The sequence below is a fragment of the Rhineura floridana genome, chromosome 5 (genome assembly GCF_030035675.1).
Source record: "Rhineura floridana isolate rRhiFlo1 chromosome 5, rRhiFlo1.hap2, whole genome shotgun sequence".
NCBI lineage: Eukaryota > Metazoa > Chordata > Lepidosauria > Squamata > Rhineuridae > Rhineura > Rhineura floridana.
Genome location: NC_084484.1, coordinates 43,748,810 through 43,761,625, shown reverse-complemented (window position 1 = coordinate 43,761,625; position 12,816 = coordinate 43,748,810). Strand labels below are relative to the sequence as shown.

General features: G+C 41.1%; 1 protein-coding gene across 3 annotated transcripts in view; it reads right to left on the bottom strand.

Moving 5' to 3' along the window:
- PCCA (propionyl-CoA carboxylase subunit alpha) overlaps nt 1-12,816 on the bottom strand; it is a 437,395-nt gene that overhangs the window by 364,366 nt on the left and 60,213 nt on the right. For all 3 annotated transcript variants that reach the window (XM_061626591.1, XM_061626592.1, XM_061626590.1), the window contains exon 5: nt 1,402-1,515. In XM_061626591.1, the coding sequence (XP_061482575.1) occupies nt 1,402-1,515 (114 nt within the window). The remainder of the gene's footprint in view (nt 1-1,401; nt 1,516-12,816) is intronic.

Genomic DNA, 12,816 nt, shown 5'->3' with positions numbered 1-12,816 from the left:
ACAATGCATGTATTATCTGAAACTTGTGCAAGTAATAGGTACCAACCTGGGTGACAAACCGAGCCTTGACAGCTACACAGACATAGTCATTTGATTCACTTCCACTTCTATTTCCACAAGAGAATTCTACAAGCTCTTATTAAATTTCTCTCAGTGCAGACCTTTCTCACCACACTCTTTCAAATTTATCTTATTCTCTAACCCTTCATGATCATCTGTCAAAAATATTTTCCTACCCCTCAAGTTAACAACAGTTTTGGTGCCCACAGCTAGCAGCACTGCTACAAACCACACTTAAAAAGGAAGATAAAATAAAATATAAAATAAGTGGACCAGGAGATACACCCTAACACCAATATAATGCATCCAGTATTTAATTCCCTACACAACAAACAACATTGTATGTAATTACAGAACACAGTAATGTAGAAAAACCATCATTTTCATAATTTGTAATCTTATGTAAACTCACAGCTAAGAAAATATGCGTGGCTAAAGATGAAAGCTTGAACTATTTCTATCTCCATTAAATCTTCTTAACTAACAGTGTAAACATCTGCAGTGTCTGTTAGCTAATTAATGTTGTTTGCCATTTTTCTCTTCCCTTCCCCCCTTCCAAATGCACCATACTGAAACATTTATTTCAAAAGAAATGATAATGCTAATTGAGACACTCCAGGGTAATTGCTGGTGTTGACCGACTCCCTTCCATCGAATTTTATTTAAAGATACTTTTGCTTTCATCAGTTCTGAAGACCACATTTGCATTCACTGATGGAACAAAAAAGTATTATTTCCATCATTTTAAAAATACCAATCATTCTTGTTAAACTTTTACTCTGGCCTAATTCAAGGATGGACATGGAAGAGAAGGAAATAGGTTGCATATACTTCTCTAGTGTATTGTGTTTTGTCAGAAACTTAAAACACTGAAGAATAATTATTTGATGCACCATTTACCTTTATGCAAGTATTAACTATGTGGATAAAAATTATTACAGAGGCCATATAATAACAGAAAAGAAACTAAAATCACTACTATATTACCAAAAGACATACAGAAAGCGAGGCTATGGCACAGAAAGGGTTAGTGCTCTAAACTAATTGGGATTCCCCCACCCCCCCAGCAAATTTGGAAATGAACTGAAGCTGCTCCCTGGTGTGAAAGCTGAATCCAGCAGCCACCTGCAGGATCAGCAACCCGCACTGCCAGATGCTACAAAAGCTTTTGATTTCCAGTAGCGATTTCGGCCACATTTAACTCATGTGACATGAACTAAACTGGAATAGCATATTCAATCATTCTCCCCCTCGCTTTTTTTTATCTTTAAATACAAACTCTTAGCTTCTCTGCTTTCTGTATATGAAACAGCTGCAGAGGAGAGACTCATTCAGACTCACAGCTTGGGCCCGGGTTTTTTTAATGGCTTCCATGATAGCATCCATGTTGAGGTAGCTTTTACTAGTGGGAGCTGGGCCAACACAGACTGCTTCATCCGCCATTTTCACATGGACCTGAAAAGACAAAATGTTACATTTTAACACATATGCGCCAGCAAAACCATTTGCCACCACCTCTCTGAAGTATTAAAGTTTAAGGGATAAAAAAACTGACATAATTCACATATAAATTCATTGTGTAGATAGTGTGTGTATTATATCTGCACATAAACACATGCTCAAAATAAAAAACAGAAAGGAGGGGAAGGAGCATATATAAATGAACACAGGCACACACCTTGGTATATTTAAGAACCCATGACGTTAAATTTCATTTTATACCATGGTCTGGCTTTGGACAAACACAAAGAAATACAAATCTGAATGTGCTACACTGATAATCTATATGTAAATTGAGAGCCTAAAACTACTTTGTTAAATGTAACCAGGGTAGCTTAATATCTTACTACTTAACAACAAACATTCACCGCCAGTTCCATCTAAGCAGGCTCCCCAGGAAGTTGGTGATAATTAGACTGAATTGAATGAACGGATGCAGTGAGTGTCCCTGCACAGCATCAGGTCAGCACCATGCACAAATTAAAGCCTATGACTAAAGAGTTCAATATCGCTACACGTGAACCAGAAAATCTTGAGAATTATTTAAACAGGCTTAGATTTCCCAGTTTATTCTTACCTTACTCACATTGACAACTGTCAAACAGATTTCCTATAAAAAGTGTGAGTAATAAGCAATAGCCAAAGAAAGTTTGCCCACAATTTTGAATTAATTTTGAAGAGCACATGTTCTAGAGGAAGTATCTGAAATAACTAGGCTTTGGCATAGTTTAAGGACACTTAGCTAATCTTTCAAAAGGACAAAAAAGTGCTCAGGAAGCATCTGTTATTTTAATAATTAGGAACGGAAGGGAGGCTTATTTTTTTATTGTATTAAATTCATACTATTTAATAATATTTTTACAGATATATACAATCAGCTGTTTTCTTTTTCTACAGAAGCACTCGAAGACAAACCAGAGAAACAAAATATTAATGAAAAAGTTAAGAAGACATTTAACAGCAAGCTATTCTTATAAAACTATAAATATTCGTGATAGTCTCAGGTAGAAATGTCCAATTCTCAAAGATCAGAAAGGTATTAGAATGGGGCGGAGGGGGACCCAGAAGACTTAAATAGTAGTATGCTTAGAGCTTAAAAATTAGGCAGAAATGTAGCCAGAAAATTTAATTATAAAATTTTATAATTATATCCATTCTGGATGTCAAAGATTTTAATATATATTACACACAGAGAATACGAATACAACATACATGGAACAATTCTACAGCCATAACACATTAAAAGTACATCAATATTAGCCATAGAGTAGACCCATTTTCCATGTCCACTGATTTAAGTGGTTCTACCATTGTATATGGTAATTATCCAACTAACCTCTTGAACTACCAAGATCTCATTAAATCAAAATACACTAATAAAGCAGAGTGGCCTTGCTTCAGATGTCACAATAAAATTTATTGTACATCCACTACTTACGAAAACCGATATACAAGTCAAGCTGATTTTCAAACCTCATGTGCATAATGTTGTCCTGAACATGCATAACAAATGTCATTGCATTGTTGCAGTTTTAATTGGAATGATATATAAGATAGTACAAAATTATCTTTCCTGGCTCCTTTGAAAATGAATGAAGGTTAAGCAGATATGCATTCCATTTATAACTATATATTATTATTCACTAATAGGCAAAAAAACCCCTTGCGGTTTAAGAACGTACCCATACCCAACAGATATTTCTATCAAACTTTATAAAGCAGGGAAATTGGGCAGCTATAGTGAATGCACCAGGGGAGCAGGAGACCTGACCTCCTCTCTGAGATATAGTACTGCCCTACAAATTTGTAAAAAAAAATTGTAAAAATGCAAATACAGTTTGGGTTGAACTTTCACAGTCCAATCCACTTCCTCTGTAGCTTGGAAAATTTGATAACACATGCCTCTGAGAATATGGTGAGTGGTGGCAACACCTGCCATCTCCAAAGATGGAGAATTATATTTTTGTATGTTGTTGGTATTCTTCTTACTTTGCTTCTTTCTTGTGTTACTACTCTTTCTACAGAGAATCTAACCTAGAAAACTATATTTCTCTCATTAATCATCAATTTATTTTTATTAATTTCAAAGCCTTTTTATTGGTCAATGTCATATGATGGTGAAGATAGCCTTTTGTGTTTCAAACTGGAGCTTATGTTCTATTTCTATTTAGGGTGCATTAACAGTTGAATCTGAAACTGCAGTTTGATGTAAAATCAGACTGATTACAATATGTTTCTACTTAAGCAATGAATCTAGGTGTAGGAAAAAGCAAAGTTGGCCTGCCCAAGATGCGTGTTTTCAGCCTCCTATGCTTAAACCACTTAAGGAAAGGTGGGCATGGTCAATTAAAAACATAGAGCACACCTAGAAATTGCTAGAATATACAATATTTCACTCACCTCCCACTATTTTATCTTGCACAAATTGAGACATTTCTCATGTTCACTGGAGACTATTCTGCAGAATAGTCAGTGCCATTATTGAACAATTGTTTTTTGGGAGGGGTTAGTGTAAACTTTTCAAAGTGTTGCTGTACTTCACACATTCACAGAAACAAAAGCAAAAGAAAATGATTTACTATAGAAAGCTTCACTAAAATTGCAAAGTAAATCAAACATATTTAAAGTGATTATCTGAACTATATCAACTGTATTAATATAGTTGCTTCCTCACTGCTAAAACAAGATCAACACAGCACAGGTCTTCTTTCTATTATTTGGGCTGACTGCAGGTTTTGCCCCCACTCACCATATGCTCAGAGGCACATGTTACCAATTTCTCCCAAGCTACACAGGAAGTGGATTGGACTATGAAAGACCAAACCAAATTGCGTTTGCAATTTGACAAATTTGTAGGGTAGTACAATATCTCGGACAGGAGGTCAGGTCTCCTGCTCCACTGGTGCATTCACTACAGTTGCCCAATTTCCTTGCTTTTTACAGTTTGATAGAAATATCTGTTGGCTATTGGTACTTTCTTAAACCGCAAGGTTTTTTGCCTATTAGTGAATTTCTCTGTTTTTCTATCTGGGAGGTAAGACATAGGATCCTGTGCAAGTTTGCTGAGAATGGATTGATCATGTGCATGCTTACTGAGTTCAATGGGATTTACTCCCCTACAATCATGCTTAGCATAGGTGAAACTGACCACAGGGGGATGGGGAGGGGAGAAGGAGAACGGGGAGGGGGAGGGGAGGAAGAGGGAAGAGAGGAGGAAAGGCAGAGGGGAGGAGTGGGATGAGAGCAGGTGGTAGGGGGAGGGGAGGAGGAGGGCAGGTTTGATCATTTACATGCTTATTGAGTTCAGTGGGATTTACTTCCCTGCAATCATCCTTAGGATAGGTGAAACTGACCATGGAGGAGGAGGAAGAAGAGGGAGGGAGGGCTGGAATGGACAGGGCAGGAGGAAGAGGGGAGGGGAGGAGGAAGGGAGAGGGGAAAAGCAGGTCTATAATTTGCATACTTATTGAGTTCAATGGAATTTACTCCTGTGCAATCATGCTTAGAATAGGTAAACCTGACCATGGAGGAGGGGGAGGGGAAGGGGACAGGAGGGGGAGGGAGGGGAAGGGGATTGGGAGGGGCAAAAAGGAGGGGTTAGGTTGGAGGAGGAAAGGGTGGATTTGATCATTTGCATGCTTTTTGAGTTCAATGGTATTTACTCCTATACAATCATGCTTAGGATAGGTGAAACTGACTGAAGGAGGAGAGGAAGGGGAGGAGGGGGGAGAAGAGGAGATTGGATGGGTGGGCACTGGGCAGACAGAAAGCTCCTTTGCTTTTCAAAAGGACAACACTGTAAACAGTATCATTCTTTTTCAGGGTTTCCTCCACCTTTTTATTCTACTGCAGGCAAATATAGTCTCCCATCCAAATTTAAAGCAAAGCTGTCCCTGGCCATATCAACACCAGACCTTTATTTCACATCAGACAGCCATGGCTTCCTCCAAAGAATCCTGGGAAGTGTAGTTAGTGAAGGGTGCTGAGAGTTGCTATAAGAGGCCCTATTCCCCTCCAGCGGCCAGAATGGTTTAACAGTCAGCCCCTCTTCTGGGGATTGTAGCTCTGTGGATTACAGGTACTCTGTGAACATTTATTATTATTATTATTATTAGTAGTAGTAGTAGTAGTAGTAGTATTTACATTTGTATACCGCCCCATAGCCAAAGCTATCTGGGTGGTTTACAACAACATGGCTGTTTTTTAATTAATTTCAACAAATTATGAGACCACTGACTCCAACAGGGGTCCTTTTTCTCTCATTTTATACTTTGAACTCTCGATTCTCTGAGTGTTTTGTGTATCGCCACAAAAACTTAAGAGGGTTGTTAAGCATGCATTTTTGAGTTCAGGACTATAGGTTTTGTAAGATTTTGTTTTAAAATGAGCTTATTGGAAGCAGCAGGATGGCATGGGGGTATTTTCAATTTAACATTGCAGAATGTGAAAAATCCATGCTGGCTATAGTATACAGCCACTCTTGAGGCAATATTAATGAACACCTACAGGCACACCTAAATTCATGTAAAGTTTTTATAATCTTCCTCTCATCTGGGATTCAAAAGATGCTGGAATGCCATTTTAACTAAGATGCTTTTGAAGTTGCGTTCATAGTTTCTAAACCAACTTGTAAACACACACACACACACACACACACACACAAAACTACTTTATTAGCTGTAGAAGTAATATGTAGGGAATTTGGGAAATGCATGGTTTAAACAAAATGCAGGCAACTAACTCCATGATGTATTAACTTTTCATTTCCTCAGTTATACAAAACTAACTTACGAACTAGTCCTACTAAAGCTGTTGCCATTCAAAAAGTCAACACAAATGAACAAAAGGGGAAGCACTATCAACATTAAGCCAAGTTTGCTAAAACCTAAAACCATCTCAGTCACACTTTTGATCTACCACACCAAGGCGGGGGTGAGGAAGGGTGTGTTTGTTTCTAGGACTGTTTTGCAGCTACTTTCCTGGATATTTAGATTCCCTACCAAACTCTCCCCAGCAGTTTTCAGAGTAATGTTCTTTACTTATGGGAATGCCTTTGGCCAGTTTGTTTCTTACTTATATCAACCAAAAAGCAAAGCAACATTTATACCAGAATGGAGAGCTTCATTTATTATTTTATTTATGTTAAAATATTACATTCCAACTTTCCATGCAATGTACACTCAGCAGATTACAGCAATTTAAACAACAAAAAACAAAATCAATTTTAAAACATGGCAAAATCAGATACCAACAATAAAAGCAGCAGAAAAGGCACAAACTACTTAAATGGGTTTACCCAACAAAGTCTGCTGAAATTAAATCCAACTTTAAGGCACACTTAAAAGGTTGTGATGAAGGGAGAAAGATGTACCAGTCTACAAAAGTCATTCCCAGTAGTATAATGGTAAATTCAGGAGTACATGGTCTCTTCATGATAGTCACATCACACCCCTCAGAGCCATCCCCCTTTTCCACTTTGCTCTTCATGTCATTTCCGAGTCCATACTTCACTACAATAGCTGTCCCTAGGAGCCAATCAGCATAGAGGAGGAGGAGGAGGAGGAGGGGTGTTAGCCAATGAGAAGACCCTTTTCAGTAGCTATCTCACCTCCTTGGCTCTGATATGCACAAAAGGACAAAGACTCTTTTCAGTGGCTAACACACTCCCCTTTCATGCTCATACACAGGGACCTGGCTGAGACCCTACTCCCAAAAAAGAGGTCTACTAATCTCCCACGACTCCAGACAGCTACACTGCTGGTCATCCCATAATCTGAGTGCCACAATCTAAAGAGAACCTCTTTCTCATTTCCATCAACTAAATTTCCCAGTGGCCTGACTCAATATAAAACAGTTTCCTATGTTCCTATCAGTGGAGGAGCAGCAAGCAACTAAATGACAAGCAAGTTCATATGGGATGAAGCAATTCCTGAGATACACCAGCTTCAGTTCATTTATGGATTGAAAGGCCAAAACTAGCCCCTTAAATCCAGCCCAGAAACAAATTAGCAGCCAGCAGAGCTGCTGCAAAACTGGAATGATAAGTTTAGTCCTACTAGCCCCCGACACCAGCTGGGGCCACAGCATTCTGCATCAACTGAAGTGTCCAGACAATCTTCAAAGGAAGCCCCACATAGAGTACATTATAGAAAGCCAATCTGGAAATGGCCGGTTCTAATTTTTCCATGAAATACCACCGTTGATGAAATGGAGTTGTCTGAAAGCACTCCTCGTCACTGCTGTCACTTGCATATCAAGAAGTACCCAAACTGTGGGTGTATTGCTCCAAGAGGAGCATTGCCTCCTCCAGGCCAAGATGAACACCTTTACCAATATTATCAGAATCCTCAACAAACAGCACTTCAACCAACATCTGCATTAAGTTTCAATTTGCTCACCAACATTTATTAAAACATTAAAACAGCTCCCGGCTATCTCTCCGGGTTTAGATGATGAGAACATGAGACAGAGTTTGGCATCATATGCCCAAATATAGAGACAAACGCACCCAGCAGTTTCATCTAGCTGTTAAACAGCATAGGGGGCAAAGCAGAATCTTCAGAATCCCGTAAGTCAAAGTTCACACATTAGAGAAAAGCAGTCCCCCAGCACCACCTTCTAGGACCTGCCCTCCAGGAAGGTTCAGAGCCACTGTAACCACTCTCTCACTTTTCTCTCTCTCTCTCACACACACACACACACACATCCCAACAAGGTAGTCCAGAAGTATAACATGGTTGGGTAGCAAGCATACGCTTGAAGATCTTACTTAGAAAGGCAAATAGTAATTTAAATAACAGGGATCAAATTATGGCTTCTTAATTCTGTTTAAGAAGGGAGTTTTGCTTCTGCTTCCTTAAGATGAGCTCAGAATTCACCTTTTTGACCCCATTTCTAAAGCTTTCTGGCTAACCTAATTAGTCATGATGGACATGGGTACAAGACACACATGACAAAGTGTTCAGTTTAGCAGATACTAGAACTAGCTTACATTGACCTTTCAAACAACTGAAGAGCATTACAACAGTGTAAACTCAAAACATAATCCACCTGGGCCAGGAATAAATCCATACAATTATAGAAATTCCATACGGTGTACCTTTCGTACGTATGTTCCATCATAACAATCTCTAAGCATCAAAACCAGCAAAAAAAAATCTATAGAACAACATGGTGCTACAATGCTGACATTATATTGACATCAGACAGACACCTTCACTGTACTCTTTTTGGCTGCTGCTAAAAATATTTTTGTTCAAACAAATTTATCCAGATGTGCAGAAGGCAACATGTGTTTTAATTTGTTTTTAGCTTATCATAGATTTTAATTATTTTTGAATTCTTCTTTTTAATCCTGTCTTTTATTGATCTTTTTAATATTTGTTTTACTTTTTGTAAGCCACTTAAAGGTACTATTTACAGTCAAATAGTATACACATTTTCTTAACTAAATATGTAAATAAGATAGGAAAAACAAATAACTCAAGAAAAAACAGAATGAACCATTTCTACATGCTAGCCCTCAGGATATTAAAGATTCATCGGTAACCCGCTGTAATAAGTTCGCTGGGCACTTCCAAGAGAAAATTTTATGCATCTGCCGGGACTCAGACTCCAATGTTATGGCAGTTGAACCTAATGAGGTATCCGGAGCACAGTCTTGTCCTCATTTACTGGATGAATTTCAGTTGGTACAGCTTGAGGACGTTGACAAGGTACTTGGACTAGTGCGCGCAACCACTTCTGCACTAGATCCTTGCCCCTCTTGGCTTGAGAAAGCTGCCAGGGATGGAACAGCTGGCTGGGCCAGAGAGGTTATAAATGCCTCCTTGAGAGAGGGAGTGGTCCCTAGCTGCTTAAAAGAGGCGGTAGTGAGACCACTCCTGAAGAAACCCTCCTTGGACCCAGATGATTTGAACAACTACAGACCGGTTGCGAACGTTCCATTTTTGGGCAAGGTCTTGGAACGGGTGGTTGCCAGCCAGCTCCAGGTGCTCTTGGATGAAACCGATTATCTTGATCCGTTTCAATCCGGTTTCAGGCCCGGTTTCGGCACCGAAACAGCCTTGGTCGCCCTGTATGATGACCTATGTCGGGAGAGGGACAGGGGGAGTGTAACTCTGTTGATTCTCCTTGATTAGAGAGGGCATTCTCAGTGGCGGCCCCCACTCTCTGGAACTCCCTCCCGTATGATCTCTGGCATGCCCCTTCCCTGAATGTATTCCGCCAGGCCTTGAAGACCTGGCTTTTCAGACAGGCCTTCGGGACTTCCGGGGAGGGTTAATCTCTATGACTAATTGCCTATTACTCTGAACTGTCATTGTTTTATAATTTTTATCGTTTGTATTGTATTATTATGATGCATTTTATTGTAACTGAGTTGTACGTCGCCTAGAGTGGCCACTGGCCAGACAGGCGACACATAAATTAAATTATTATTATTATTATTATTATTATTAAATTATTATTGATCTCTCAGCTGCTTTTGATAACATCGACCATGGTATCCTTCTGGGAAGACTCGCAGAGTTGGGAGTTGGAGGCACTGCTTGGCAGTGGCTCCGCTCCTACTTGGCGGGTCGTCTCCAGAAGGTAGGCCTTGGGGAGCATTACTCGATACCCTGGACTCTCCATTGTGGAGTCCCACAGGGATCGGTTTTGTCCCCCATGCTTTTTAACATCTATATGAAGCCGCTGGGCGCGGTCATCAGGAGTTTTGGAGTGCGTTGTCACCAGTACGCTGATGACACACAACTCTATTTCTCCTTTTCATCTTCTTCAGGTGAGGCTGTTGATGTGCTGAACCGTTGCCTGGCCGCGATAATGGACTGGATGAGAGCTAACAAACTGAGGCTCAATCCTGACAAGACTGAGACGCTGTTGGTGAGTACCTTCTTGGCCCAGATGGATGTTCAGCCTGTTCTGGATGGGGTTACACTCCCCCTGAAGGAACAGGTCCGTAGCTTGGGGGTTCTTTTCGATCCGTTCCTGTCTCTTGAGGCTCAGGTAGCCTCGGTGGCACGGAATGCGTTCTACCATCTTCGGTTGGTAGCCCAGCTACGCCCATATCTGGACGGCAACGACCTCGCCTCAGTTGTGCACGTTTTGGTAATCTCTAGACTGGATTACTGCAATGCGGTCTACGTGGGGCTGCCTTTGAAGACAGTCCGGAAACTTCAGCTAGTGCAAAACGCTGCAGCCAGACTGCTGACGAAGACCTGGCGGTCCGCGCATATTACACCTGTTCTGGCGCGTTTGCACTGGCTGCCTATTTGTTTCCGGGCTAGATTCAAAGTGCTAGTTTTGACTTATAAAGCCTTACACGGTGCGGGACCACAGTACCTGGCGGAACGCCTCTCCCGATACGAACCTACCCGCTCACTATGTTCAACATCAAAGGCCCTCCTCCGAGTTCCGACCCACTGAGAGGCTCGGAGGGTTGCAACGAGATCTAGGGCCTTTTCAGTGGTGGCCCCCGAATTATGGAACAGTCTCCCCGACAAGGTGTGCCTGGCGCCCACTCTTTTATCTTTCCGGCTCCAGGTCAAAACTTTTTTATTCTCCCAGGCATTTTAATATTCTTAATATTTTTAATACTTGAACTTATTTTAACATATTTCACTTGTAGCTAATAATGTTTTAGGATGTTGAATGTTTGAAATGTATGTTTTGATGTTTTTATTGTGATTTTATTGTATTTTATAGTTGTAATAATTTTATGCTGTGCACCGCCTGGAGAGCCTTCGGGCTTTGGGCGGTATAAAAATTGAACAAAATAAAAATAAAATAAATAAATTCCAAGGGCAAAACAAGGTGTTTTTTTAAAACCTATCTACTGCAGGGGTGGGCACACTTTAGGTTTGTAGGATCTACTATCTGAGCACCTTCTGAGCCTAGGAATTTCTTTGAATACCAGAATTGAACTTAGCTCACAACCCTTTCACATAAAAGTCCACTATTAAAGCAACCCCATTTCCAGAAAGGTTTGGAGTCCTGGTAACTCTACCTGCTGAAAACCTTTTTGTTCCACCAGGCTTATGCAGGCAATTAAGATTTTTTTTGCAATAGTTGACCTTTGTTTTTACTGTATTTTGAATGGGTTTTACTGTACATTTTAAAACTTGTAAACTACTCTGATGTTTTTTTAATGAAATAGTGCTATACAAACGCCCAGAGACTCCAGTTTTGGGGAGTCCTCTTCAGGTCTCTGGGTGTGTCACCCCAATCTCCAGACTCTTAGCTTTCATTTTTATATAAAAAAAAGTTTCTAGGCGGTCTGGTTCAAGAGATATACACCAAAATGTCAGCCGCCACCCCCCTCTGCAACTTCTGTTAGTACTGGGCTGCTTTAATCCCTGCGCTTTCAGGTTTTTAGCCAATAAATGAAGTCAGGGTTGTGATCGACAAGAGATCTGCTGAACTGCAGGCAATGGCTAGAAGTCATGGCAAATCCAGAAAACACGTTCCTTTTCCTGCTTCTTTGCACATCAGAAGTTGAATGAGTGTATAACTTACAGCAGTAGCAACATTGCCTTTTGTCATGGCCCCGTCAGAGGACTCCTCCGATGAGGATGACTCGGGAGTAACAGCAGCAGACCCAGGAGCAGCAGACCCAGAAGGAGACATGGAGGAGACTCCTGAGAATCCAGCTCCTTCTCCCCCTCAGCTGCAGAGCACCCCAGATACAGCGGAGTCCCTGCAGCCAGACGCAGACAGTGAACAGGATACTCCCCCCTCACCTGCAGAACGTAGACAGCAGAAGGTCAGGCAGAAGAGAGGCAGGCCTGTCCCCTTAAGGCCCAAACGCTGAGGGCTCACACCTGCTGTCAAACCTGCTCTTTATAAGGCACACTTTGGCCTCAGCTTGTTGCTGACTGCAACGTCAGGCGTGGCTTCGTGTATTCCTTGTTTCCTTGCAACGTCTCTTGGACTGACCCCTTGGCACTTGATCCCAGACCTCTACTGACCTCGCTTCTGGACTTCGGACTCAGCAAGTAAGCTTCGGACAGGCCTGGCCCTTATCAGGTTCCCTCCTCATAGACCTGGCAGATTTATGACCAGACTGCCGGCTAAGGGCTTTCCTTCCCTGCCAACGACCCAGGAATTTCCAGCCCCCACCGGCACTGCTGACTCAGTGCAGAGCTGACACCTTTTAAGGTTGCCGGTTCTCATCCGGAAACTCTGGGTTTTTGGGGTTCTCTCCTTATCTCCGGGTGAGTCAACCCTACCTCCAAACCCTCAGCTTTCATAAAAAAA